The sequence below is a fragment of the Ascidia mentula genome, chromosome 9 (assembly GCF_947561715.1).
Source record: "Ascidia mentula chromosome 9, kaAscMent1.1, whole genome shotgun sequence".
NCBI classification, from domain to species: domain Eukaryota; kingdom Metazoa; phylum Chordata; class Ascidiacea; order Phlebobranchia; family Ascidiidae; genus Ascidia; species Ascidia mentula.
This window is the reverse complement of record NC_138574.1, coordinates 13541393-13566918: the sequence shown is the minus strand read 5'-3', so window position 1 is coordinate 13566918 and position 25526 is coordinate 13541393. Positions and strand designations below refer to the sequence as shown.

At 38.3% G+C, this 25526-nt stretch overlaps 2 protein-coding genes across 3 annotated transcripts; both read right to left on the bottom strand.

Annotated features, from left to right (window-relative positions):
* Nucleotides 1-2683: 2683 nt before the first annotated feature.
* Nucleotides 2684-8744, bottom strand: LOC145913479 (3-galactosyl-N-acetylglucosaminide 4-alpha-L-fucosyltransferase FUT3-like). 2 transcript variants are annotated; one of them, XR_014403345.1, is made up of 6 exons: nt 7844-8744; nt 6989-7090; nt 5542-5615; nt 5074-5187; nt 3180-4743; nt 2684-2933 (listed from the first exon to the last, which is right to left on the bottom strand). XR_014403345.1 is itself a non-coding variant. In XM_083001152.1 (5 exons), the coding sequence occupies exons 1-5, from the start codon at nt 8210-8212 to the stop codon at nt 4044-4046; spliced, it is 1359 nt and encodes a 452-aa protein (XP_082857278.1). In that variant the 5' UTR covers nt 8213-8744; the 3' UTR covers nt 2684-4043. The 2 variants fall into 2 exon arrangements, 1 of the variants encoding a protein (XP_082857278.1); XM_083001152.1 differs by having other exon boundaries at nt 2684-4743.
* Nucleotides 8745-12156: 3412 nt separating this feature from the next.
* Nucleotides 12157-25086, bottom strand: LOC145913601 (integrin alpha-9-like). The gene is made up of 29 exons (XM_083001321.1): nt 24895-25086; nt 24602-24705; nt 24147-24277; nt 23681-23792; nt 23075-23252; nt 22419-22575; nt 22076-22161; nt 21596-21786; nt 21315-21388; nt 20977-21136; nt 20816-20901; nt 20076-20333; nt 19481-19684; nt 18906-19045; nt 18637-18785; nt 18161-18315; nt 17746-17843; nt 17561-17683; nt 17061-17211; nt 16657-16788; nt 16379-16467; nt 15856-15945; nt 15612-15723; nt 15222-15344; nt 14802-14921; nt 14334-14471; nt 13845-13949; nt 13099-13230; nt 12157-12534 (listed from the first exon to the last, which is right to left on the bottom strand). The coding sequence occupies exons 1-29, from the start codon at nt 25071-25073 to the stop codon at nt 12421-12423; spliced, it is 3891 nt and encodes a 1296-aa protein (XP_082857447.1). The 5' UTR covers nt 25074-25086; the 3' UTR covers nt 12157-12420.
* Nucleotides 25087-25526: the final 440 nt, after the last annotated feature.

Below are 25526 nucleotides of genomic sequence, written 5' to 3'. Positions count from 1 at the left end.
AATAACGTTAGTGCCGTTTGCGGCTATATACACTGTTTTTGCGGCCGCGCAATCGTTCCGCACTCGGCATTGTTGATGTCTGTGAAAACCCTGTTTTAAACTATGTTGCCGCATATCACGAAAAAGAGGAGAAGGCCTTGTACCATATTACATCACAAATTTACAAAAATCCTGCGTACAAAACGCGGTAATCACTATTTATTGCCACTTGCTGTCGTTCTTGTGTTCATAATAATTGCAAGGGGTTTTCTGATATTAGCGAATTGATCAACCAGCATTCAAACTTAGAAGTTAAACATTTGTGCTATCTGTGGCAACAAGCCAGTTGCGAACGTGTATTTCGACCTGGGAACGTATCGCGTTACGAGCCACCGTTGCCTGGCGAATCTTGTAGCGACGCTCATTGGAATTCGACACGCTATGTATCAGAAACTAGCAGTGAATTGGTCCACCGCGACAATCTAATCTTGCCGCGTGTGTGTATGTATACACAGTAGCTCAGGCATACAAGGCTGAGACAAAATTTGTATCGTCCTGCCGGAATGCTGTAGTGTAGAGTAACTTTAGCGCTGTCGCCCTTTTGGCATCTCGAAATATGCTGAAAAACACGCTGTCATGCGTGGTCTTTTCGTAGTAATCGCATGGACCGTTGCAAACTTATCTGGTTGTTCAACTAGAACAGCTAAACCTTGGTTCAGAAGCGACGTGATGCAAAAATCGGGATCTTAGCAACGTAAATACACTGTGATCGCTTGTCAACAACCGTTCATTGTTGTTTAACTCGAATGTTTTCTTTACAATCAAGTTACTAATCATACTGTCTTTCATTTCCCATAAAATGCTGCTAAACAATTTACTTTACACTGCAATTACCGCAGTCCACTTCCAGTACACGACTAGTAGCAAGGAGTATTAGCTTGCGGTAATCAAGCTGAACTGCTCGGTAGCACGACTGCTGAAGCCATTAACAACACGGCAGTACGAGGCTCAAATAAATCGCCACACTGCTCAAAACATTGCGTCTTTACTGAATCACGTTTTGCCCTTAACGTTAAGAAAACAAAATAACCTTGGCTCAAAGGGAACTCTTTTGTGCGCATCGGCACTAAATATACGGCTCGCAGGTTGGGGCAGCTGTCTGGCGGTTTATGGACAGAACGCCCAAGCGACGGCCATTCGAATTTCCAAGTCAATAGCTCACTCGAATGCCCAAGTGTTTGCCCAAGTCGCCTTAGGGATTGCCTTGGAGGACACTTTAACTGGAAATTGGTCCCTACAAACGTCAATAAACTTTCCCAAACTATAAAGTGATCACAAATATTTTCGATATCACGACTGTGAATGGTATGAACTTTAGTAGCAGTTAATCTAATGTATGTTTCAGGAAGTTGATAAAGTTGTTCCTGAGGTACACTTGGGTAATATAAACTCCCCCACAAAATATCTGTCAAGCGTTCTTTTGGCTCAGTTGTCCTGAATTTGATGACCAAATTTGGCGACAAAAATTACTTTAGTGGTATTGAATGCTTTTGGTCGGTAGTAAGCTGCACACTTTTCTCTTTTTACGTATTTATCTTTCGTGTCCGAAAAAAAATTTAATAACAGTCATACTTAGTTTTTCAATCATATTTTGTTTTGCCAAAACATACTTTTTTTTGATACAGTCTCTACCTTGCCTGAAGCTTGCGGTTTTACTGTTTCCCTGAAACTTTTCATGTATGGTCAACTACGACCCGGATACACGCTCGTCAATAAGCAGACGTAACCAGAAACGTCCCATGCGTTGATGTATGACTAAGCAAGCACTCCAGTTTCAAGTGGCCATGATACACAGGAAAGTTAATAATTTACCCACACTCACTTCATAGACTGTCGTTACCGAGGCAACGTGCCATTTATTCGCTCATTATATTTGTTTTGACGATGTTTCGATGTCCATCAATCGGCGAGTTTTTGTAGGAAAGGGATTCGTTTGTTTGCGAAGATGTATGCTGTTCAAATAGATTGTCTAACTATCTGCCCGATCGCCGTATTCGCGGGCCGACTCGACAGCGCTTATCGATTTATCCAAAAGCAAAATCGTTGTAACTATGACGGTGGAAATACTTGCTTATGTTATGTATGGAGAATTTATGGAGAATGTTTTGAGAAATAATGGTTTGCTGCGAGTGATTGACCATGCCGTTGTTACTGGCGGAAGGCTCTTTTGCTCCACATAGCGTAAGGATTGTGCTAGTATTTGAGCACTAGGGGGAGGTAGATGTTTAAACGTTTAGTGACTGCGATATTCCCCGAACTGTAGAGGGTGCTTGATGATAACGATTAGTTTATTGACTGTCACTCGTTCATTTTCGAGATCCAGTCACTACACGTTTAAACATCTGCCCCCCCCTCCCCCCCTAGATCTCATTCCTTTTCGAGAGAGGCGCAGAAAAAAGTAGAACACAAAAAAAGAATAACGCATCATTAAAACACATTAAGTTGTTGCTGACGCTTCCAGTAATAATGGATAGCCGCTTAAAAGCTGTTCTGGCGAAACAAACGTATTGTTATGTCGACGTTTCGGTCGTCATACAATTGAACTTCATCAGGGCAATGTGCGTGGATGCAAACAACACGGTGAATGTATGAAAGCGCGAAAACAACGTATAAAGGGGCATAAAAGTCAATCTAATATATAGTTTATTTTGCCAGAAGAGCTTCGATTTGACCCAACATTAAAACACAAGCAGGTCACAACCTCAATGCATAAATACATAAATTTATTGATGGCGTGCTCCTCTCGCGCAAATTTTCTTTCTCTGTTTTTGCCTTATTGTTAAGGCGACGCCTTTTTACTTGTTTTCGTGGACTTACAGCACCCGAATAAAAAAAAATAACAAAAAAAGCATTTAAACACAAGCAGGCAATGAAGTCAATGCATAAAAAGATACCTTAACGCAGGGGTTCTTAACCTGGGGTCCATGGACCCCCAAGGGGTCCGAGAAGACGCATTGAGGGGTCCATAGAACGAAATACAATTATTCCGAAAATCCACGTATTGTCCTCTGTGCATAAGGTTTCGCTGTCCACGAATTTTAATTTTTCGACATTTGCAATGTATTTCTTGCAAAGGGGTCCATAGGTTTTCAAATAATGTTTTAGGGGTTCGTGATCCAAAAAAGGTTAAGAAACACTGCCTTAACGGAAAACAATAGGAAACACACTGACAATGGTCAAAAACAAATAAGTATCTATAGTGCTTCAGCTTCAGCATAGGTTAGTGGCACAGCTTCAGGGAAACTGTCGTATAAAACGTAAAAAGATAGATTGCCTATAACACAGGAAGGTAAAATCTATATCTCGTAGATTGATTTTAAGGTAAAAGCTATTGGCTTTTAATTCTCTGCAGCATAAACAACATATCACATGTACTCAGTGTTCACTGGCATAAAGCAACGAACGCTGGAATTCAACATAATCAAGGACACTATAAAAAAGTTGCATAAACAATCGCAAGCATGGAGTTTGCATAAAATCAAAAATAGATCCGCATGAAGAAGTTTGATTATAAGTCGTGTTAATGTTAGTGGTGGCTGGTGGTAATTTAGAACATCAAGCAACACGAAGTGGCAAAATGTGTTCCGCGTTGTTTGTTCAACAAATTTTACGATGAATTCTTCGAGAACTTTCAGCACAACCTTGAGTTATTATCTGTGTTTAGAAACCTAGATAACCTTGAACGAACCGAACCAACACCAAAATGAGGCGCCACAGTATCATGTAAATGTCACAATACATTTTTGTGTCATGTTGTCTCAAAATATTACCGATGTACCTTTAAACGCATCAATGTTTTCTATGTGTAAAACTACGCGTGTTGTTGGATTGTAAAATGCCTCACCAAGGAGTTTTACTGCTGGGTTAAATCAACAAATCATTTCGGTAAGCGGCGAGCGTGAACTCCGTTTTGGGATTAGGGCAATAAGTCTCTCAATCTCACTCTCACGCTCGTCACGCCTGGTAGGCCATACTTTTGAACTGTTGTTGGATGGCGTTGAAAGTCATCCGAGGCACTTGGGGTTTTCTTTACCGTACCACCAGTCTTTAAGAGAGCTAATCACTTTCGGCTCCTTGCGTTTGGTAACTGTTGTGTTGTGTATGTCGTCACTCATCATTCCCTTAACAACACGACAGAGTTTGCAAAAGGTACTGGGCTTATTTAAATTTGGGTCCATTTCCTCTTGACTCAAACTCATCCATTTGAAGTACTCGCGGTACGCAGTAGCATTGCCGTCAAGGTAATTGATATAGTCAACTAGTTTCTGCGTTGTTTCAAAGTCGTGAACGTGAATGAAGGAACCTGGAGGTGCAAGGGCAAGATAATCCTCCTTAGGTGGACCAACCACAATAGGTACAGAGCCATAGTTTAAACCATTCCTCCAGAACTTCTCGGTGATATAATCCTTGCAATACCAACTATTCTCGAACGAAAGGTAAAATTTGAAAGACCCGAAGTCGTACGAATCACGCCGCCCATCAGGACTGCAGGCACCTCCACGTTGTATGTTTAAGCCTAGTGCCATGAGATCTTTGACCAACTGCATGCGTTGCCTTGCACCTTTGGTGGCCCCGCAATTCGAGGCAATCCATAGTGCCAGACCAGTCTTTTTGCTGATTAACTGATCGATGTCTTTCTCTGTTAACGCCTTGTCAGGCTTTTTCCAATTGCCTTTGTAAGGAGCCCAAACGTCAGAGTCCCGTCTGCGGTGGAAAAAATACGAAATTTACGTGAAAATACAAATATAGTCAATCAATAGCGTAAGTTGTGGACGGGGCCACCTTTTTACATATTTGGTCAGTCATGCGTAGACTCTTCATTGCGGTTACTGTTTAGTCTCCGCCATTTTTGTCTCAATGTTGGGTTTGTGAAGGGTGTATTTACATTTGTTCTGATAAATGTAACCAGTTAAAAATGGTTTAATTTGCATTCACGTTCCAGCAAATTGGTCTGCGAAGGCCTGAATAGCGCGTTGGTCGCGTATGGCAGCAAAAAGTAAGGACAAAGTCCAATCAATGAAAAAAAAATCTTACCTGTATGTCATGGAAAGATTAAAAAAGTGGTCGAATTCGTTGAGAGAATGGCCTCTCCATTTGACTGTTAAGCAACTTTCAAGCGCCCACCACACGTAAAACTGATCAGGTCGCCTATTGCAAAAAGTTGATGAACTGTTGTACATTCCATGATTAACACTTAATTACAATTCATTTTTGTCATCGTTTTATTGCTGTGTTTACTTTGAAGAAACTGATGATGGCCACAGGGCGAAATATATATTCCTAACAATAACAACAGCCAGGCTGATTCTGTTGTTAAAAGCTGGTACTTTGTGTGCATATCATTACAGTTCATAATTTCTAAAATTTTCAAAACTATTTCACTCAAAAGAGCCTTGACACCAAACCGTGCACATCAAGCGTGTAGTTATGCGCAACCATGCATGTAATTAGTTTTAGCTGCATCCACTGAAGGTTAGATTCTCCGCTACAATACGTACTTACCTTTTTTCTGGGATATCGTTCATAATGTTTACGTGGAAATGAAAAACAACAGCCTTCGTTTCCGCATCGTTGACCTGGCAAAAATGTAGTAGTTGGTTTAGCGTACAGTTGTGAGAAGGCTCGCGCAACACTGGTTGTCAATTATTACGCAATTTTATGTTCCAATAAAACATACGTAAATGCCTAAAGCAATTAGTTCAAAAACGTAAAAAGGATCAGTCTTCGTGCTGGTATACTAAAACGGAATATATATTTCGGCCCAAGGCCATCGTTAGTTCCCAGATAGTTATTACCACACACTAAGGCAAATTTCCAAGTAAAATGACATAAAGCTAACCATAGTATTAGCTTTAGTTGAATGTACCGTTGAACTTGATAGAACAGTTACCCGCCTGTCAATTGTTAACTTTCGCGTCTGGAAATTTTGTTTTGAGATTGTTTGAGTAGGTTACAATTGGCCCTTTTGAAACAGCGATTTAGGCGCTTTAGAAAACGGCAAGTTTGACAGTTTGCTTCGCTCAATCGCTCCTTCTACTTTTTTGCGCAAGAGGAGCGACGGAGCCCTTATTCCGTTCGAAGTATTGAATTCGCTGCGGTTCAATCCACTTGTAGAATAGAACAATGTGATGGGGTTTTGGTGTGCATTTTTTAAAGTTTGTCACATTGCATTAGATGAATGGTAAACATTAAAAGATAAGTGCTTGACATAGATTTTAAGGTTGTTTTAGGTGTAGATCGTCCACATTGCATGCAGTGTAATGGATTCCAGCACACTTAATCTTTTTAGTTTATTTCTTGTTTTTTTTTTCTCCGATTCCATCGCAAACGGCATTTAGTTCAAGTGAATTTCGCTTTTTTTTAGATGTTTATTTTACCACGTTTTTTAGTCAATAAAAATTACCTAAACTCACACGTGCGAATTATGGATTGGATTGGGATGTTTCAATTCCTCTCGCACGTGATGCCACATGACATTATACAAACATTTTTTTACTTTTGACCACACTCTTATATTTTTTGTTATCTTAAGAACTTTTTTGTAGAAATAAGTCATCCACACCTAAAGGATTATTTTAGTGCGTTTCCAGTATTCACGGTCTACCAAGTTTGAGACGTTTTGGTAGGCTACAGAGTTGTGACGGTTGGCTGTGGGTTTTACACCTTCAATACCGTAACATTTGGGACGTTGGCTTGGTCATGGTCTAGCATCGCAAAACATTTTTAAATCGGTTCTACTCTCTGCACTGCTGCAAGCGAAGTTATCGCACGGCTGCGTTCAGTTTTCCTCCACATTAAAAATGTGCGTTTGGATAAAAACAAGTATGGTGTGGGCTACGTAAGAGGAGTTTGCTCGTAAATGTGGGAGTTAAAAGCGTAGGCTCCGTGTTTACTTCAGTTGTGTGATCTGACAATGTTTAACAGGCCAAACACACACACACTACCTTACCTTTGTTCTGTTGTACGTAACTATGCACTCTCCACAATCTTCACTTAGTTTGTTGTCTGCATTCTTCACGCCGAACATTGGAATCCATACCACAATGTTCGTCTAAATATTAAGGCAATAATAGCATTTGTGTTTCGAAAATATTTAGTATTGTCAAATGCTCAGTTTGGCTCTAGTAATGATGTATCGACATTTGTATCCGATACTGCGTAAAATATACTGTCGTTTTGCATCACGAACTAAGCATGCTAGAAAGTACATAACAACCCTTTGGCTCGCTCAAGTTAGGCTACATTTTTTTGAAACTTGTTATATAGTCTCATATTTTTCTTTTTGCAAAAAAGCCCAGTGCATGTATAAATTTGATTACTTTTTTACGTTCAAAAAAAAGCCCAGTGCATGTTACGTTTTTTACGTTCGCCAGTTTACGTTCAAGCAATAAAACAATTTTAAAATTAAAAGGTAAGGTTTGGAGGTTGCTTATCGGCCAAACTGCGTCAAACCTTTTTACCCAACATGCGGAGTGAGACCGAGATGATCCAGACTTCCGAGGGAAAGTGATTAATCAAGTATTTAAGACGTGATTGGAGTTTGTTTCATGCCTGCTCATGCAACCACATTTCATGGCAAATGCGTTGCGAATGAACAATCATTGACTTGCGCTTGTTCGTGCCATCAAACGTGTTTGCAGTACAAAGCCACAAGAAATGATGGTTACTGTATGCGTGCATGCTGAAACTATATTTGTTGTGGTTAAGTCTGTGTCAATGTGCCCGTTACCATTTGTTGTGGTAAAAATTTGCAGTTTATCCACTACAGAAATATAGAGTAAAATGGTTTGATTATTTCACTTACCTGTTTTGGGGCGGCTGTGGTTACAGGCGGATGGGTTTGGGTTGTTTTGTTGCTGCGTACAGTCGTGGTTGTTTGCTTTTCAGTTGGTTGAGGTGAAGGTCGGGCTGATGCGGTATCTTTGGCGTTGTTTGTTGGTAAAGGTCGGACTGGTACATTGTCTTTGGCGTTGTTGGTAGGCTGTCCTCTGCCTTTTTCACCTGGGTTTACACGAGCTATTTTGTGTAGAATGTGTTTTCGAAAGGTTGCACTATGCTCGAATTTTGAAACCCTTTCGACGTACACAGCATAAAATGTTGATAATATTATTAGGAAAATCAAAAGCAAAAAGAGCTTTCGTTTTGTGCCGCCCTCAGATGCCGTGGTTGTCATTCTGTGTTTGATATGCAGTTGTACAACAAGTTATATTTTGCGTTTATCCGTCGGTGCCTAACTTGCATGAAAGCACAAATATCACCCTACAAGAAACAACAAGTACTATTTTTGGTTTACATACTTACAATGCGTGTTATGTGCGGCAAAACATGCAACAATTTTGGCTGTTTTCTGAAAGCTACTTTTTGAAAGTTTTTGGGCTTGTGAGGCTGGTTTTATTGCCTAACATACCCAACTTTCCTGACTGGGTCCCAACAATGGTATAACGTTGTTTTAAACTTCTGCACATTTTCTAGCTGTTTTCGAATAGTAAACAGATCTGCATTGTACCTATTTTCATAATTATTTCACCTGACTACCAGCGGAACTTGCCGTTTGCCTTTGAACGGAAATAGTCTCTGTGTAGGCGTTAGCTACACGCTACAGCTGAACCGGCATGGCTTTACACATACAGTTTGCACTCCGATAAACCCTTTTGTAAGACTGGCGAAACCTGTTTTGACGAACACAGACATTAAGTCAAATTTGTAGTGCTACACCCTAGTACCATGCTACCGCTCATCCTACCTTGCTTATTGGCGCGGAAAAAAGGTCGGGTTCATACTTGAGTGAGGCATTTTGTGATCAAACAAGCAAAGTCATTACAAAGTTATTCGAAGCTTTTTATTCCCAAGGGTTGAACTTATTTGGTCATTGTGTCATTCGCCCCTTTTCCTTTTACGATATTTTGCATCTGTCACAAGATGTTTCAATCAAGATTACATTTGGCCTAACCTGCATGTACAAACCCACACTGTTGTTGGTAGACAGAGTAATAAAATTCATTCTATCCAGTTTTTGATTGTGTAAGTGTGTTAAACGTCAAGTCATCGTCCATATTGTTCGAAATGGCATCTGTAGGTGTGCAGAAGTAACAATATCATGACACTACACCCGAATTTAGTGCTACTGATGAAGAATCTCATTCCAATGACTGTCATTGGGTTGTTTTATTAAAAACAATTTGGCAGATTTTGCTTAAGTTAGTTCCTCGCCGTTGTCCTTTCAAAGTTCTCGAACCGTGAAAGATCAAACAACGTCTAATAGAAATAATGCAATTAAAGCAACGTGGCAACAAACAAAATATGCCTAAAAAGAACTGGTTAAACCCGGTGTCGATCAATTTGAGCAAACAAGGCAAAAACGGAAAAAATGTTCACGGAAACGTCAGTGCTTGACAAACGTTTTCAGGAAATCAAACAGCTTTTTGTGAATAAACAACGGTTTAATTTACTGCATACAAAACATACTAGTTAAGTATGTACATGTTATTAAAATACGTCTTGGCCTATAATTCAAACGGAGACTGTGAATTTTGAATTTAACGCGAAGCTTTATCACCACCATGCGGCATTTTATAGTAAAACGTCGCTTGTGCAGCAAAACAATTCTTCCTGCGCAAATGGTGTTACTGGGACAAACTGATTTGCGAGGTTTGTATAGTTTCAATCCATTGCGCTGCAGTACTGTGCCTTGCACCCGTGGGTTTGTCGGTAAGCCGGTATGCACAGAGTGACGAGTTCAAACCTCACCGAGCGTAATTTTGGTTATCTTGTTGCATATTGTCAGAAAACGTGGCTTCAATGCCTATACCTTATTCGGTTTTAATGTAGTTAACGGGCGGTCGGGCGCACAACGTTTTATTCATGCCGGCCGCATCACACAGACTTTATTTCACCAATGGCCGCCAGTGAGTCCAAACTGATAATTTCGCATGTACTTATGTCAAAAAGTGTAATAAAATGTTTTAATTAACAATTTTTCTCACCAGAAAATACATGATCTTATTCTGTTTTACAACAAATTTCAGAAACCAAACTTACAGGCAAAACCTGTCAAGTTTTTGGCAATGCACGGCCGACATTACAAATGTATTATATAAAGCATGTTTACGGCCACATGAGGCCGTACCGCCGCAGGTTGTGCACCCCGGATGCATGGTAACTATTGCACAATTTCAACTTGGAAGTGCGTGGTATAACCTGGTTATTTCAGCACAAACCGATTATCTTGCTTAACACATAATGCCAGATAGGACTTTTGCTCTGCATTGAAAAGGCAGCTGTTACCACTTCCATGTAAGTATTGCTTTGGTAGTAAAGTAACAGGAGATTTATGGTGGTGTGTGTAAATATTATTGACACCTACTGACGGCTTTTGAATTGCGTCCACAATACATCGTTATTGTCCATAGTATGTAAACAATCCTGTTTTAGAGACCATGCCACAAAACTACAAAATTTAAAAAGATAGCTTGATATTTCATTTATATAATTGGTTATTGCACTTCAAGAATCGAGCAGTGTTTTACGCAATTTATTTGATTTTATAAAAGAAACAAATGGAAAACACAGCTATAAAATTATATCATACTTAATACAATTTGCATACAGTTAGTCAAGTTTAATTTGTTCTTGACGAATCAAAAACAGCAGTAAATTGTTTTAAACAGTGATAGTACATAAAACCAATAATTCAATTTGGATGTATTCTATGCAAACACAAACATGTACAAGAAGTCTCAAGTTACAATACCTTAAACGTTATGTAAAGCAATATTTTATCATTGACAATGTAATTGCACCCATAGAAACCACATAGACGATTTATGTAACCAATAAAATTGCGTATACTGGCGTAACAACTTTAAAAACCTCACATAAAAGTTATCTGATTTCAATGTTAATTTCCACTCTGATGAGAGGAAGGTTAAATAGAAAAAATATTGACGACAAGATTATGGGAATTCTCGTTCGAGCAGCATATGCCAAGTTGATGAGTGACATAAAAGTTCTTTGCATCAGGAAGTTCCTTGTGTGGGTAATGGCAGTCATTCCAGGCATTCCCTCAGGTGGTTGAATGTGGCAAGGCTTGCTTTGTAACTTTCAGTTGATCAACACCATTTGTGTTGAATAACCAATATGTTATGGCTATAGCAAAGCTACATACATTGAATAGGATCTGCAACACACATTAGGAGATGTATTTATATTTGTTCTTATTCTAGTTATACATTTTTTGCATGCCAGCATATAAATCAGAACCAGATTGAAAAGTTTGTAATTTGTGCGGAGAATTTTGTTTGGCGAACGATGATTTCTTGGATTATCAAAATGTTCTTTGTATGCCAATGCATTAGCTATTTTATCTCCAAATTATTGGCAAAAGTAAGCACAGGACATATATCCATGACATTTTTTCTAAAATCTAAAATTAGACTTGGAAACTATCACAAAATATTCTCCAAAATACAGTTTGCAGTTAACTTATCACCAATTTACTTCTAGATTGATGAGATATAGGCTAATCAACATTGTTTGACAACTTACTGGCTGTATTGCAATTTATCAAATAATATTCGTTATCACTTTTTTGCATTAAACGATAAACTATATTCTTTAAAACATTGCAATTATGTCTTGATTGAACATTAAATCTATATTTTTGATAGAGTCACAAATATTTTTTAAGCATATTCTTGTCTAGTTTTCACTGAAGGGTTTTGTGTATGTTTGTAAATTTTCTTGCATAGCACCAACATAAACGAGCTTAGGTCCGTGTGTTTATCAAACTTAATCATCATCTATAAAAGCGGAACCTATTTAGCTCTTAGCATAGCATATTTGTCACTAATCTTTGTTATCAACAAGATTTCTATTGTCGGAATTTCCCTAATTTGCATATCATAGAAATATGCTGCCCTTTCGTTTTAATATATTTATAAAGTAAGCATTTTTTGCGCACCGAATTTTTATCTGCGTTTTTTTGGAAGACTGCCTTCAACAAAAAACTTGTTGACATACCTTATCCTGTTAAGTAAATAAAGTACATTTTATTTCACAAAAACATGTAAAAAACGTTATGTTAATACTTTTTCGCTGCTTCCACATACATAGACATGGTTAAAATAACACTGTGCAGTATGGAGTAAGACTCAACGAAATAATGTTTGTCACAGAAAAAGGCACATGTTCAAAAAAGATGGAAAAAAGGCATGTAGTAATTCTGAATCAACCGTAACGATATTATGATTTGGAGCTTCAAACTTCATGAATAACGTACAACATAAAAGCATTTACGTTTAGAAAAACACGCGCTTTTATAACGCTATGTAAAAAATATGTTTGCGTCAAAAACGAATAAATTACATTGTCACGTGACGGAAATCACGACGAAGACTCTGCCCTAAGAGGGCCATTTGTTTCACTGTCATCATCCGCAGTTTGCCATTGCGCGTCTTTAAATGCCTTTTCTTCCTCACTTTCTTCAAAAAATCCTTTCTGTACACAACACAATAAAATCTTGTTAATGTGGTGCACAGACTTTGCAGTCTAGGCATTGTAGCCTAGCATGATCAGCCACTTTTTTCGACTTGTCAGGAAAAACCTAATGATACGATAGCTGTGATCGCCAAGTAAGGACTGTGCAGTGGGGCGATCTTACTGTGTTGTTATGGTGTGTGACGTAACTGCAAACGTAGTCTCATTTTTTACAGAGAAAATTGACCCCATGGGTTTTGACGGCCCAAAGTTTCGGTGGAGTGCACAATATTTTATTGATTAATGCAAATAAAGGCTTTTGGGTTCTTCGTGTCACGAGACTGAAAAGCACCGGGCGTGCTCAATAAAAATTTGTGTCCCCCAAAAAATGACCTCAACTTGATATATAGAGGATGGCTTCGGGGCCATCGCCATTTTCTTGGCCAAGCCAATGGTTATACTTCTAGAAAATAACTGTTCTGGAAACAAACAATTGAACATTATTTCAGATTCCAACCACACCAGAACGTGACTGTGATGGCGTTCAGGCTTTACCGAACGATTTTATAATTCAAACTAAACCACCTTTTTCAGACCGAAAGAGATAGCAGCCAGAAACAAAACGCCGAGGATAACTGACAATACAATGATCCAGGTGGCAACTCCGGTCAAAGGGGGTGGCGTGGCCGGTTCGTACTTCAGAGCTGTTGTTGTGATCTGGAACAAAAATTACGCAGTAAGTATCAGAATGATTAGTTTTACCGATTGATGTTAAGGTGCAAAAGGAAACAGTTCAAATTCCCTTCTAGTGATGTACACGATCGCCCATGTTGTGTCTAAAAACGGTTCTGCAGCAGTAATTTTAATATCCCTAACACAGGGCTTTTATCAGGTTCGTTCTTATATTCCTAACTATTTTATGGCATTTTCTGATGGTGTTAAAATAATGCAGTAGTTGACTTATAGTGATTTATGTTTGGGTATAAGATAAAAAAAATACGAAATGCGCATATGAAGTAACCTGGCGATCACCGCTCTTCCAGAGTCAACATTAAAAACTGTATTAATAACCACGTTTTGCGTTTTTGCACTTTTGTGGTTTGTAGTGCAAACTTTGTATTGACATTTTGTTGCTAACACTACCAGTCATAAAATTCAATATTTCAAGGCTCTTTTTTGCTTTTTTATAACGTTGTGTTTACTTCTTGTTTACTTGTCCTGATGAAGGCCTGTTGCATAACGATCGAAACGTCGACCAAACTAATAATTATTTGCCAGAAGACCCTTGAGTTAATTGTGTCTACGTATTTTCACCGAATAGTAAAACTCACCGTGTGCGACAAGTCTTTGAGCGGTTGTCCCGCTTCATCAACATGCACCGGCGAATCAGATACTGAATGATTGGCCTCGGATAAGAATTCCACTTGCTTTTGTGTCTGCATAAAAATCCAGTTTTAATTATTCCCTCATACTGTAGCAAAACGTGCAGTTTGAAAACTGTTTCTTGGATTCAACGGCGGCGTAGGTTTGTTGGGTTCTCAAGTGAAGACAATTTATATTGGTGGTATTTTTCTTTAAAAGTACAATTATGTGAATTGCCGCTGTTTCGACCTGCTAGGTCTCATCAATGCAGCTTTCGTGTCGTAGAATATCTTGCCGGTCAAACGGCCCGGCAAAGACTTCCACCTAGTGGTGACTGCACAATCACTATTATCCGTTGGATGCCAAACTCAGTGCAGCCATTCGGAGAAAACAAGTTAAAGTGCAATGATTAACAATGATTGCTTTCACTCGAAATTTTATTACTGATGTTCTGTTACCCATGAAAAGTGGAGTGTGTGAGTACAGATACGGAATCTGGCTTCGAGATGGACGATGTCGTTTTTACCAAGGTTTAAAATATTGCAGTAGAGGGTTTCGCAGATTACATTTCCGTCTGATGAGTTTGACGTACATTTCTAAAACGCAGCAAGCAGGCATTAGGGCAAAAATGTATAAAAACCTTCTTGAAGAAAAATAAGATCGTAATGTTGTATAGTATTCTATACTACCAGTTACAACATCAGTTAAAATGTTGTCTAATATTTTCATGCACACTGACACTTTTGCAAACCACTTGATTTAAATGTCCTATGGTGTTTTCGTTTAAATCTTTTTTTGAAGACAGTTACCACTTTTTCATATAACATCCCATCTTCTAACATGAAGGCGTTTTAAATAACTTGTTCAATATGTTGATGGTGAGGATCTGGTAAATGTACAAAGAGTTTAAAAGTTTTAATTCTTACTAAAGTGTCTCCTGGTAGCGTTGTTGGGTTCGGGAAAAATGTAACGTTGGTTGTTCCATTCAGTGACAAAATTCTTTCCGGGTCGACGTTGGTTTGGTCGCACGTACAGGTTGCTCCTCCCTGTACGAAGTGAATGGTTTTGTCGCTGTGGCAAATTGCGTTACTTGCACAATATATCGTTTTTCAAGACGCTAGTAGAAAAAGCTTAAAGGCTGTATACGATTTCGTCCACTTCACGTAAACACTGCTGTGGTGATTCTTAGCAGTTTCGCATGAATTATGATTACTTTTGTTATCTGATGAGTTTATCCCATCTTATAGGCATTATGCATTAACAAAGTCGATCACAGTAACACTTTCCCACACTAAAAGTAAGGGAACGTAAAACCGAAAATATAATATGGAAACACAACCGCTTACTGATGCAGTGCATGTTACTTCGTACAAGTAGAGCAGTCTATTGTGATATTCGTGGTTGAGTTGGCTTGGATATTTAAGTCCCAAGTTTGATTTTGGAATGGTCGACACTTCGTGACTGATAACCTGTGAGAGGATTGTTATATAGGTATGTAGCGCAAACCTTTATGCTCTATTCATAGATTTGGACCAGCATAATGGGTTAAAAACGTCACAGCTGGTACTGTGAATGGCCGCTTTTAACAATAACACTAATACAAGTTTAGAGCTAAATTTTTGATTTTTGGCATAAAAAAAGGAAAGAGGATCGTATATTGCCTATTGTTTTCAATAACCCAAAGCAAATTTTGTATATGTTACTGTAGCCAATGCTATCTATTCATACATTCCTACCTCTGTGCGGATTACAACGTCAGGTATGTCTTTGCCAATGTCGGTGATTGAAGAAACATTAATTGCGGTGTTGACGAATGTGACGGGAATATCCGTCTCGGGTGTCTGATCCCTGTAATTTCGCCAGTGTTGTAAAGGAAACTAATTCATTTATTTTTATAAAATCAGGTTTAATAATTAGGCATCGAAATTATTGAAAATATGACGTGGTTGATTTGTTTGTTCGTATCATACGATAACATACCTCAACGTGCTGTTTGCCACATACATGACTGGAATAGTTTTGTTCCACGTGTTGTCAAAATCGTCTATCTCCCCACCTCCTTCTGTTTCCCTGTTTACACAACGTCAACACCCTGTATAATTACTTTTGTCTGCAGCTTACACAATCCTGTATAATATTTGTAAACAGGCACAACCTATTTGTATAAAAACAAGTACCCTGGTCATTAAATGCACTCAGAAAACAATAGCTTTGAAACAGGATCAGCCTGTTATCGATTAGTAAAATATATTTAGCCGTGTGGGCATCATCTGTTCTGTTCATGGAAATGATTAAAAATATTGCTCGGTTTCTTGTGTCAGGGTTTGGGAACACCTTTAACGCCGGTGTTTTATTTGTAACTTTAAACCTTATTAGACTATGCTCTATACGCCATGCTCCAAATTTGTTTTCAAACCTAGCTAAGCTCTAAATTCTCGGCACTTTCGTTGGATTCCCTGTCAATTTTAAATATACTTATTGCTAAAAATAACTATTAACTTACTCAGCATCCACCTTGACGCTGATGTTCACAGATGTAACCAAACCGCTTTGGTCCAAGGATTCGTATGAAAACACAACCTCAAAGTAACACTGGAGGAATAAAGTAAGAAATTATTAGACTTTTTTTTAAATCTCGACCAAATTAACAAACTGTTCAACGTGTTGAAAAACTTTTTGTAATTATACGTGACATTTAGACCTGATAGTTGAAAGTTGTTAGGACTTTGGCGTGCTTGTCTATTTTAATTTAAGACTTTATATATTTCTGATGCTTTATACCCAAGTATCGTTTGGCATGGTGGCCTGCAACATTGGGTCATCGTAGGTCAAAACTTGCTTTGAAGTTGTTGCCACTGATGTATGTCGAACGCATCGCAGGTTTTCTTCGTTCGAACTTAATATGTTGATGATCTGCGTTGGCGGAAAAATGATATACTATTGCATGGCTTGCCTCTCAATTTCAGCAACTTTTTAAGTTTATTTTAAGGCACATTGACATTTTGCCGAAAGCAGCGAACAAGCTAATGTAGTGGGGGCTGCAGGACATGCCTTTAATTTTTTTATTGACGATTCGTATCTGATCACTGGACAAGCGACTCGTTTATTTTTATTGCACAAGCTCAATATACTGCTTGGGTTTCTACGCAACTTTGTCTTGTTTTCAAGTTGCGCGTTGTACGTACCTTCATCCAAACGAGTTCTGCGCTGTATGATATTGTGATTTTTGTCCCGTAAGCATAGTCGAAACTGTTCGTAAAGTTAACCTTTACTTTAATGGTGTTTCCAGCCGTTGTTTCATTTCTTTCAGCGATCAACAGCGTTCCGTCATCCATTCTAATCATATATAAAGAGTTACCATGTCTTCCTTATTTCTATGATTTGTCCTTACTTTGAAAGTCGACTATAATATGAATGTCATTATTTATAACATGACTGGGCGTTCTTCATTTTAGGCAATTTTGGAATGTTTTGACCAACGCGCCCACGAATGTTATCTGTGAATTTTCTTACTAGGGGCGGCCCTTACTTTTCAGCAGCTACCATGATAAATTCAATATATCATGTTCATCAACATACGAATAGGTCTGTAAAGCCGTCTTAGGATATATGTTAGTGGCTTTGCCTACTTCGCCTATATATACATGTGCTGATGTGCGATATAGCCGGCTGTATTGAACCTCACCTTGTCTTCTGTACTTTGGGAAGTTCCAACTTTCCAACGACGGACAGGTCGTATTCGCAACCTTGGTCACCGGCGCAACCGTTGTCAATTGGAATTGTCGCTGAATACTGTTGATTGGTTCCCCTAAGACATTATGAGGTGTTATGTGAGTTAATTTACTTTACAAAAATGTGCATCATTCTTACCGTTTTTCTATGGATGATTTTGGTACTTCTGTGTGACTTGTTGGGAGGCTGTAGGATAAATTCGCTATGATTGGAGAATCGACGTTGCTTAGAAGTTGCTGTAAGTTAAATAAAAATACTTTGTAGGAACCTTTGGTTTTAGTTTTAATAATGCCCTGCAGGATGTTCATTATAATTTATGTACAAGGTGGCAGTGAAATAACATGTGCTATTTTTTGCGCTTTGGAAATTGGGAAACGGAAACAGCCTTTTAGGTCAGTTTCAAATTCGTAACACGAATTATTTTCATGTGTTCCGCACCATGTAATGTATGATATACGTGATATGGATGATATGGATGTGCAATTAAAAACTTGGCCTTGTCAGATATATGGCCGTATACATGCAGTTTTCTATATTGTAATCCTATACTTACGATGTTTGGTAGGGCATTCAGGTCCATGCAAGTGGTTGTATTGTAACTTAAATTGATGTTTGTCGTGTAATTACTCGGAGAACTTTTAACCACATTCGGATTTGCAATTTCCACGCGTTTGAACTGAGCGTCAATCGTCACAAATACTGAAATAACTAAAAAGAAGACAAGATCATGGATTTGTGTTAAATAAAGGTTCCTATGATCAGAATCATATATACTTAGCCAGAATAAGACGTATGTAATGTGATGATACATCCCTCGGTCTACCTTGTACAATAAACACCAGAAATATTGCGTCCCTAACATTTAACATTTGTAACGTGCTTTGTCGGCGGTTATGCTTTCATTATTTGGAAATGAATAGCATATAAAATTTATTTTTCTGATAGAAAACACTCATATCCAGTTTTTGGTTTGTTTTTCTAAGTTTTGAAGCGAACTTGTGAACGAAACAAAAATCTTTGTTTATTTACCGATATTTGTTTCAATCGACTTTCCACTGTAGTCAAAGCAAAGGGTCAAAATCACACAGGAGTCGTTTCGGTTTTCAAGACATTCGATCACTTTCACTGCTTTCGATGTAAACCGGAAAGTTGCGTTGAATGTTACCACTGGCCTTGTGCTGCAAAAAAAAACACGAGCGGCTTCCAAATGTTTTAGCTGTATTGCGTATGTTTTCCTACGTGTAGACAGGGGTAATAGAGGTTCTATCATCCCTGGTATAGGATTAAGCAAATCTTACCGTAGAAATGTTAGTCGATCGCTGCTTGGAGACCCAACGACAAGATCTGGTATATCGTCGTTATCTACGTCCAAACCACCATACAATGAACGACCAAAGATTCGCAAGTCTGTATCGGCCAAGCTGCTTGCTGCTATCGTCTACAACATATAGTGATGGTTGCTTTTCGCAAATAAGGAAACGTATTGTAAAACGAGAACAGCAAGGGACTTTTTTATTATTTGTAAATCTTTTCAATATAATTAGATTCCATTTATTTGTTGCCTATAAGAAGACACCGATTTCCAACACACTAAAAAGCCCTGATGAAGTGACTACTGGATGGCAGACGAAACGTTGGTTTAATCCAATCTACGTTACTTTTCTACAAGAAGTCTGTTATACTAAAAAAAATACAATGTCTTGTGGCAACAGCAGCAGAATAAAGGTTTACATTTCTCTACAATTCCTGCTGTAAATCGAATATGCGCAAAACGCGTTGAAACACCAACGCATGTTCATGTAATTTTGCGGTCATCATTTTTCAGCAAAGTGGCCAGGATGTCCAGGGTTCAAATTCCTATACAAGTTTTCACCTGTTGTATGGTGTTGGTGATTCCACTGCTCGAGCCGTGATAGAGGTAAATCACCCCCTTACCACTTTCCGCGTAGGGAGCTGAGATTATGACATCATTGTACCCATCACTGTTGACGTCACCAGCTGATGTCATGGCGGTGCCAAAACGCCCGCCAGTTTTCTTATGTCCCCATAGCTCCGTTGGCGCGTAAGTTTTTTGGGTCTGTGTTGAATTACGTTTTGTACATTAGTTACAGAACTATAAATATGTTTTATACAAAAGGAAAGTTCATAATTCTTGATGAACATAAAAAATGCGTGATTTGTTGATAGAGATGTGTTGTCGGTTTAGTGGAAAGTTGTGTGTGTTTTATGTTCCCTTTCATTGCTGTTGACGACGAGATCAGTTACTATAGTCTCTGTACCACAAAACTTGGTTATGTGTTATGCTTGTGGTTGATGTGAGTTTCAAAATGCCTGAGATCTGCACAAGAGCCATGTTATCAAGATACTTCGGTGTTTCCGGAATTTCGTATAAAACTTTGCTTGTGTTCGGCATCGTTTTCTTTTCACTTACACGGTTTTAGAACTAGCGCTGTAAAAAGTAAACTCACCCACTGTGTCAAGTTCCCAATACCCTGTGCAATGTAAACGAAAACTCGTCCCTCGTCGTAGTTGTCTCCCACGAAGAGAGGAGCCCCGACTAACAAGTCATCAATTCCGTCTCCATTCACATCCACTGACAAAAGACTTCCACCGTAAAAGCTTCCCGACTGCCTGTGGTTTTGGGGGCAAGTTGTGCAGTTGTGTGGGAGGATTGCGTAGCTTTCTGGCGTCGTGGCTCCAATTGTGTCGACTTTGTACAGTACCACCTGAGAATGCAGGAAATGACACTGTTTCACTTTGTTAAGTATTAAAATGTTTAAACGCTTTCCTTGGATGGGTATTTGCAATGATTAGGTACAAAGAGATCATTGGCTTAATCTGATATACTCAACACGGGCGTATGCGAAACAAGTCTTAATGCACACAATTAAGGTACAAAAGCAATTAACACTTGGTTTTGTGGGTGCAAAATTGTGTTTGGGCATTTTTCTTAGAAGTCTTCTGTTATAACCACAACCAGACATTTACTAAACAAAACTCCCAGCATGTATTTATGCACACAAAGTACTAGCTTATGGCCACAGATCAGCCGGGCTGCTGTTAGGAATATATATTTCGCCTTGTGGGCAGCATCAGTTCCTTCAACGTAAACACGGCAAAATTCATTTATGCATTTAAGTATCCGATATCAAACGACTCTGATGCAAGGGTTTCGCTGTAATCAGTGTCAATATATTTATGTACGTACCGCGCCGTGAAGAAGATATTTCGGCGCCGAAGAAGTGACGTATGTTGTAGTTCCTCCGTTGAAATTTCCACTTGTAACCACGTAACCTGGTATACATGTTGCTTGAAATAGCAATATTTCTACATAGAAGTAATCTATCATAAAATGTAACAATCTCATACCCAGGTACAAGTCGTTCTCCTCAACGTTTTTGATTGGAAGGTCGCTGGTTACGTTTTGGTAGGAGAGAGCTGTTGGTTTTGGTTGCGAAATAGTCTGAAACTTTGTTAAACTTCCTGCGTTTCCGTACATTCCCACGGCGCTGATTACGAGTTGGTCATCCTAAGGGAAATAAAATAAATACAACCATGATTTCCATGCCATAAATGTCGGTGTCATATTTTCTCGTTTTATTTTTTTATTTTATTCGGAAATAACAAACACTCGCAGGAAGTTTGGATCAATTCAAAGCAAACTGGCAAAAACTTGCCAATGAAGTTAAATTTGAGTTTCTTTTTACCTTAGTTTTGTGACCAGAGAAACCGTACAGAGTGTTGACAACTTTATCCTTAGTCAACGTGTCATTTGCAGATCCTTAAAACAAACGATATAACTGGTGTGCTCGATTGCAACCGTTTGAATATTTATTTCTACAGCATTAAACACTTGACTTTAACATCACAGAGTTTAAACTGTTTTCTTGTCACCCAATAAGCAGTGTTACGTTAGAGCATGTTGAGTGATTTTGCGCCAGAAAAGGGTAAATGCTATGAGATATTTGCTAATAACAAACGAACTTACCCTCTGATGTTAGCGTTTCTACATCAAAGATCTCATTTAAGGCAACAGACAAATCATTGAAGTTAGCGGCATTCAGAACACGTTCGTTGCTAACGCCACCATTCGCACTCGTCTTTAACTGGGATTGATCAGTTCCACTGCCAACGCCCACAGCCCATACCACAATATTTTGCGCACTGGTCAACGCATAACTGCAAAACAGGGAAATACACAAACTTGAAGCAATTGCACCTTTGGAAACTTTTCGGTGGTGATTTGTATTTGTATTTAGGTACCGAAATCTATATGCCGAAATTTGACTACAGATTTTAGGGTCTAAGTGGTCAGCAGAGGTAAAGAAGCAATAAATTTTGTTCAAAACATTTGAGTTTTTTAGTTGAACATCATTCATTTTTTAATTTTATATTTCTAAAATTTAATCACAAACGTTGTAGTTGAAATTTTTTTTTCCGTTGTACTGAAGCAAGAGAAAAAATTTACCTGGCACCCAACTTCCTCCAGTCCGTTGCGTCTCCGTCCGTGATTAAAATAAGAATTTTTTGTGCAGTCGAACTTTTGAAGTCGATCTGTGCGTAAGTTATCATTTATGTAGTCGTCAGGCAAACAAGCGGACATAAAGCCGGTAAATATTTTCATTTGAGGGTTATATTTCATGTATATCGACTGATATCAAGCTGTATATGATGTCAGATGCCGCCATTTTGAATTTATTAAAGCAACGATACAAATTAGCATAGAAAAAAGCATCAAGTTGCATTCGCATATGTATAATCAGTTTAACCCAAGCAACTTATCATTTGACGTGTTTACCCTTTTTGTTTACCTTGGCAAGTCTTTCAATAGCGGTAGCTGTGTACGTGTTGGCTGCTTTTATGTGGTTCATTTGGCCAATTTTTTTCTGAAGACACTGGTACGTGCCGCAGTCTCCAAATTTCGCCGGCTGTCGATAATATTGAGGGAGACTTGAAGAGTAATCCAAGCTGTTGATAAAGTTTCACTAGTAGTACAAACTATACAATAAAACAAACTGTAAAAATACGACATTATTTTGTATTACTACAAGACCGAAATAATCTGCAACATGTTTTAGGAAATATTGGACCTTGTTTAACTATAACAGTAAAACATTATGTTGAGAGCTGTTTCTCTTTGCCCCAGAAATATTTTAAGTAATTGTTTTTAAATCCTTTTTCTCTGTGTGGCTTTGAAAACGACTTCTCGTCATGATAGAAGTTAGTAGCTCGTGATTTGTTATATTTTTAGACGTCCTGGTTTGAAATTATGTCAGTCTGTGGCTGCCAGACATGATGTTAATTTAACTCTAAAAGCTTTTTGTGGCAGGCTCTTGAATTATGTAAAACTGTCGAATAGACGTATGGGTCCTGCGTACTAGGTTAGTTGCGAAGGTATGTTTGTCTGGCCGTATCCAGATCACTACATGAAGCGCATCTACATTCTTAATACAGAAGTGCTACCCACTTGAATGGATTGTTCTGTCCATATTGTAAAATCCCAACTCTTGTGTTCACTCCAACGACGCTGGCAAAACGAACCATAATATCACCCATTACCTTTTTCATAACATTGAATTCGCCGTCGCTAATTGAACCGGAGGAATCAATCAGAAACATAATATCATAACGTTGACTGTAACAAGCTGTTAAAAACAAATACATGCTTTAAAGGGTTGTCGTTCAGAACAAAACAAAATAAGTTTCAGGAATACAATTTAAATATTGCAACGGTTTCAAACATATTTTATTCTAAGCGTAACGTTACTGGGTGACAAAGATTGTGAATTTTTACCAATGAATAAACTGTTTATATTGTACCATCTAAAAATAACTATTTATATGGCGTGAAGTCCTCTCGGTCACAGTAGTACCCCATGTATGTCATACGGAACGGCGTCCACGTGAGACAACAATACCGAATATTGGACAGAATTATATGTGTTTCTAATTTGAATCCTACTCTTTTTTTGAAAATGACGTTTGGCTTACTGCCTATATCGTTGTGTTACTAATGTTATTATCTTTATAGTTCATCTGGTAACTGTGTAGTAGTTTCAATAGTAGCACCCACATTCAGTCTTCCAGTCGATCCATTGCAATCTGTTGGGTATTTTCCCCCGGTAACAAGCCCCTGGTGTGGCTTGGATAGTTCCGCATTTACTTTGCCTTGCAGCTGCACAAACCTAAATTAAAAGATTTCGTTCAGGGTAAAAAGGTTCTTCTTTTAAAAGTATGGCCCATATTTGAGTAGATCTTTGCTTCGGGTTGAATGGGTCTTTATGACGATCACAGTTCGCGGTAATACTGGTGAATCTTCATGATTTTTCAACACTACATGAGGTTATTTAATGGATACATTTGGCCTCTGTCAATAACTAATGTACCTGAAGTAAAAGTACCTAATGTTGAAAGGTTTCATTTAGACGTAAATTTACATTAAACTCTAGTAACCTTCCGTCAGAAAAAAACGTAACAAAGTGTGGTTTAATGGATTTCTTTTTGAAGATTTATTTACCATTTCTTAAAGTGTAACTCACCACTTGTTCACCCGATCCTATGGAAAACAAACTCCCCCCTAAACCTCCACCGCTCAGCACGTGATTCGGTCGCTCGGTGGGAAGATCGTTTTGCTTAAGAATGCTTTGGCATTTTGGAGTGGTTATCCAATCTAGTGACAGTAAATATCCCTGTTAATATGAAATGGTTTTGGCCCAGGGCTTTTCTGTTTAACTACTTGCTCATAATCAGGTTATGGTAAGGGTATTAAATACTTACAATATACGATAAATTGCAATGGCTGTAATGTGCAGTGTTATAATATACTGGTCAAGATGATAGTTAAATGGTTTTGTGCTGTGAAAATTGTTTGAATGACATGACTGAGTAAATAGATACCATTGTTGGACTTTACAAGATTTGATTTGCTTCAAATTTTCCGTTTTAAAAAACAGCAAAATTTTCGACAGTATGAATAGAAGTTTGTTGTTTTTACCGTATTTGTGACCAGTGATATTGGCCGTACATTCCCAAATCGAACCGCTTTCGGCACCTGATCCTCCGTTGTTTGGTGCAGAAAGTGGAGATCCAATCAGAATCCTGCATTGTTAACCCGGTTACAAAGTTTAAAGTTAATCCATTACGTTAATCCTGCCCGAAGAAAAAAAAAATTTCGCACTTACAAAGTTACACAGATAAATGTGAACGTCTTGCCATAAACGAATTGGTTTTAAACTTCATTTCAATTATCCATATTCATAATAATATATATGAAGCACTCTTGGTTACCTGAGTTGTCGGTTATTTCGCGTGACTTCAATCTGCTTTCCTGCGTATATTGCTGAGTTGTTCGATGTTCCTATTTTTACTGTTGTTACAGCTTGTTGGGAAACATCGATGTTGTATGTGTGACAATACTGCGCACAGAGCGCCATCAGCATAATAATATTAAACACAACTCTATTCATCCCGGTAATCTTTTGGTCTGTTAAAGGAATATAATGTATATGTATTACTAGTACCTAGAGAAGAGATAGTGGCAAATGTTAATTAACGGTAGTTTGGCACATCTAGTGTTATGTTGCCTGTTAATGCGCAAAACTATTTTCTTCAGCATCTTTGTTTAGCAATTTTCTGGACAAATAGACTCGTTTTGCCTGCATACTGAGACTGTATGTCATAATGCTGTACATTGTCGTTGCACAGCACACCCTGGCCTGTTTAACTGACTTCGGCTATAGTTTGTAACTGCAGGACTTTTTGAAATTATAGATACGTTTGTGTGTTGAAAAAGATCAGATCCGCTGAATATCCTGAAATGGAAAAGATTGTGCAAATGTTACATCAAAGAAATAATTTCAAATTATATTATATCAAAGAAATAAGGAGATATTTTTTGTTATTCTGTCAAATCCGAATTA

What these genes read in the sequence shown, in the direction of transcription:
- LOC145913479 (XM_083001152.1), bottom strand. Translation starts at nt 8,212, where the DNA reads ATGACAACCACGGCATCTGAGGGCGGCACAAAACGAAAGCTCTTTTTG. An exon ending in TTACGTACAACAGAACAAAG is followed by an intron (nt 5,616 to 6,988) that starts GTAAGGTAGTGT and finishes CATTTTTGCCAG; the next exon opens with GTCAACGATGCGGAAACGAA. An exon ending in AACGATATCCCAGAAAAAAG is followed by an intron (nt 5,188 to 5,541) that starts GTAAGTACGTAT and finishes TTTTTGCAATAG; the next exon opens with GCGACCTGATCAGTTTTACG.
- LOC145913601 (XM_083001321.1), bottom strand. Translation starts at nt 25,073, where the DNA reads ATGAATAGAGTTGTGTTTAATATTATTATGCTGATGGCGCTCTGTGCG. An exon ending in TCTCTGGTCACAAAACTAAG is followed by an intron (nt 21,137 to 21,314) that starts GTAAAAAGAAAC and finishes TATTTCCCTTAG; the next exon opens with GATGACCAACTCGTAATCAG. An exon ending in CCATGCCAAACGATACTTGG is followed by an intron (nt 16,468 to 16,656) that starts GTATAAAGCATC and finishes TTATTCCTCCAG; the next exon opens with TGTTACTTTGAGGTTGTGTT.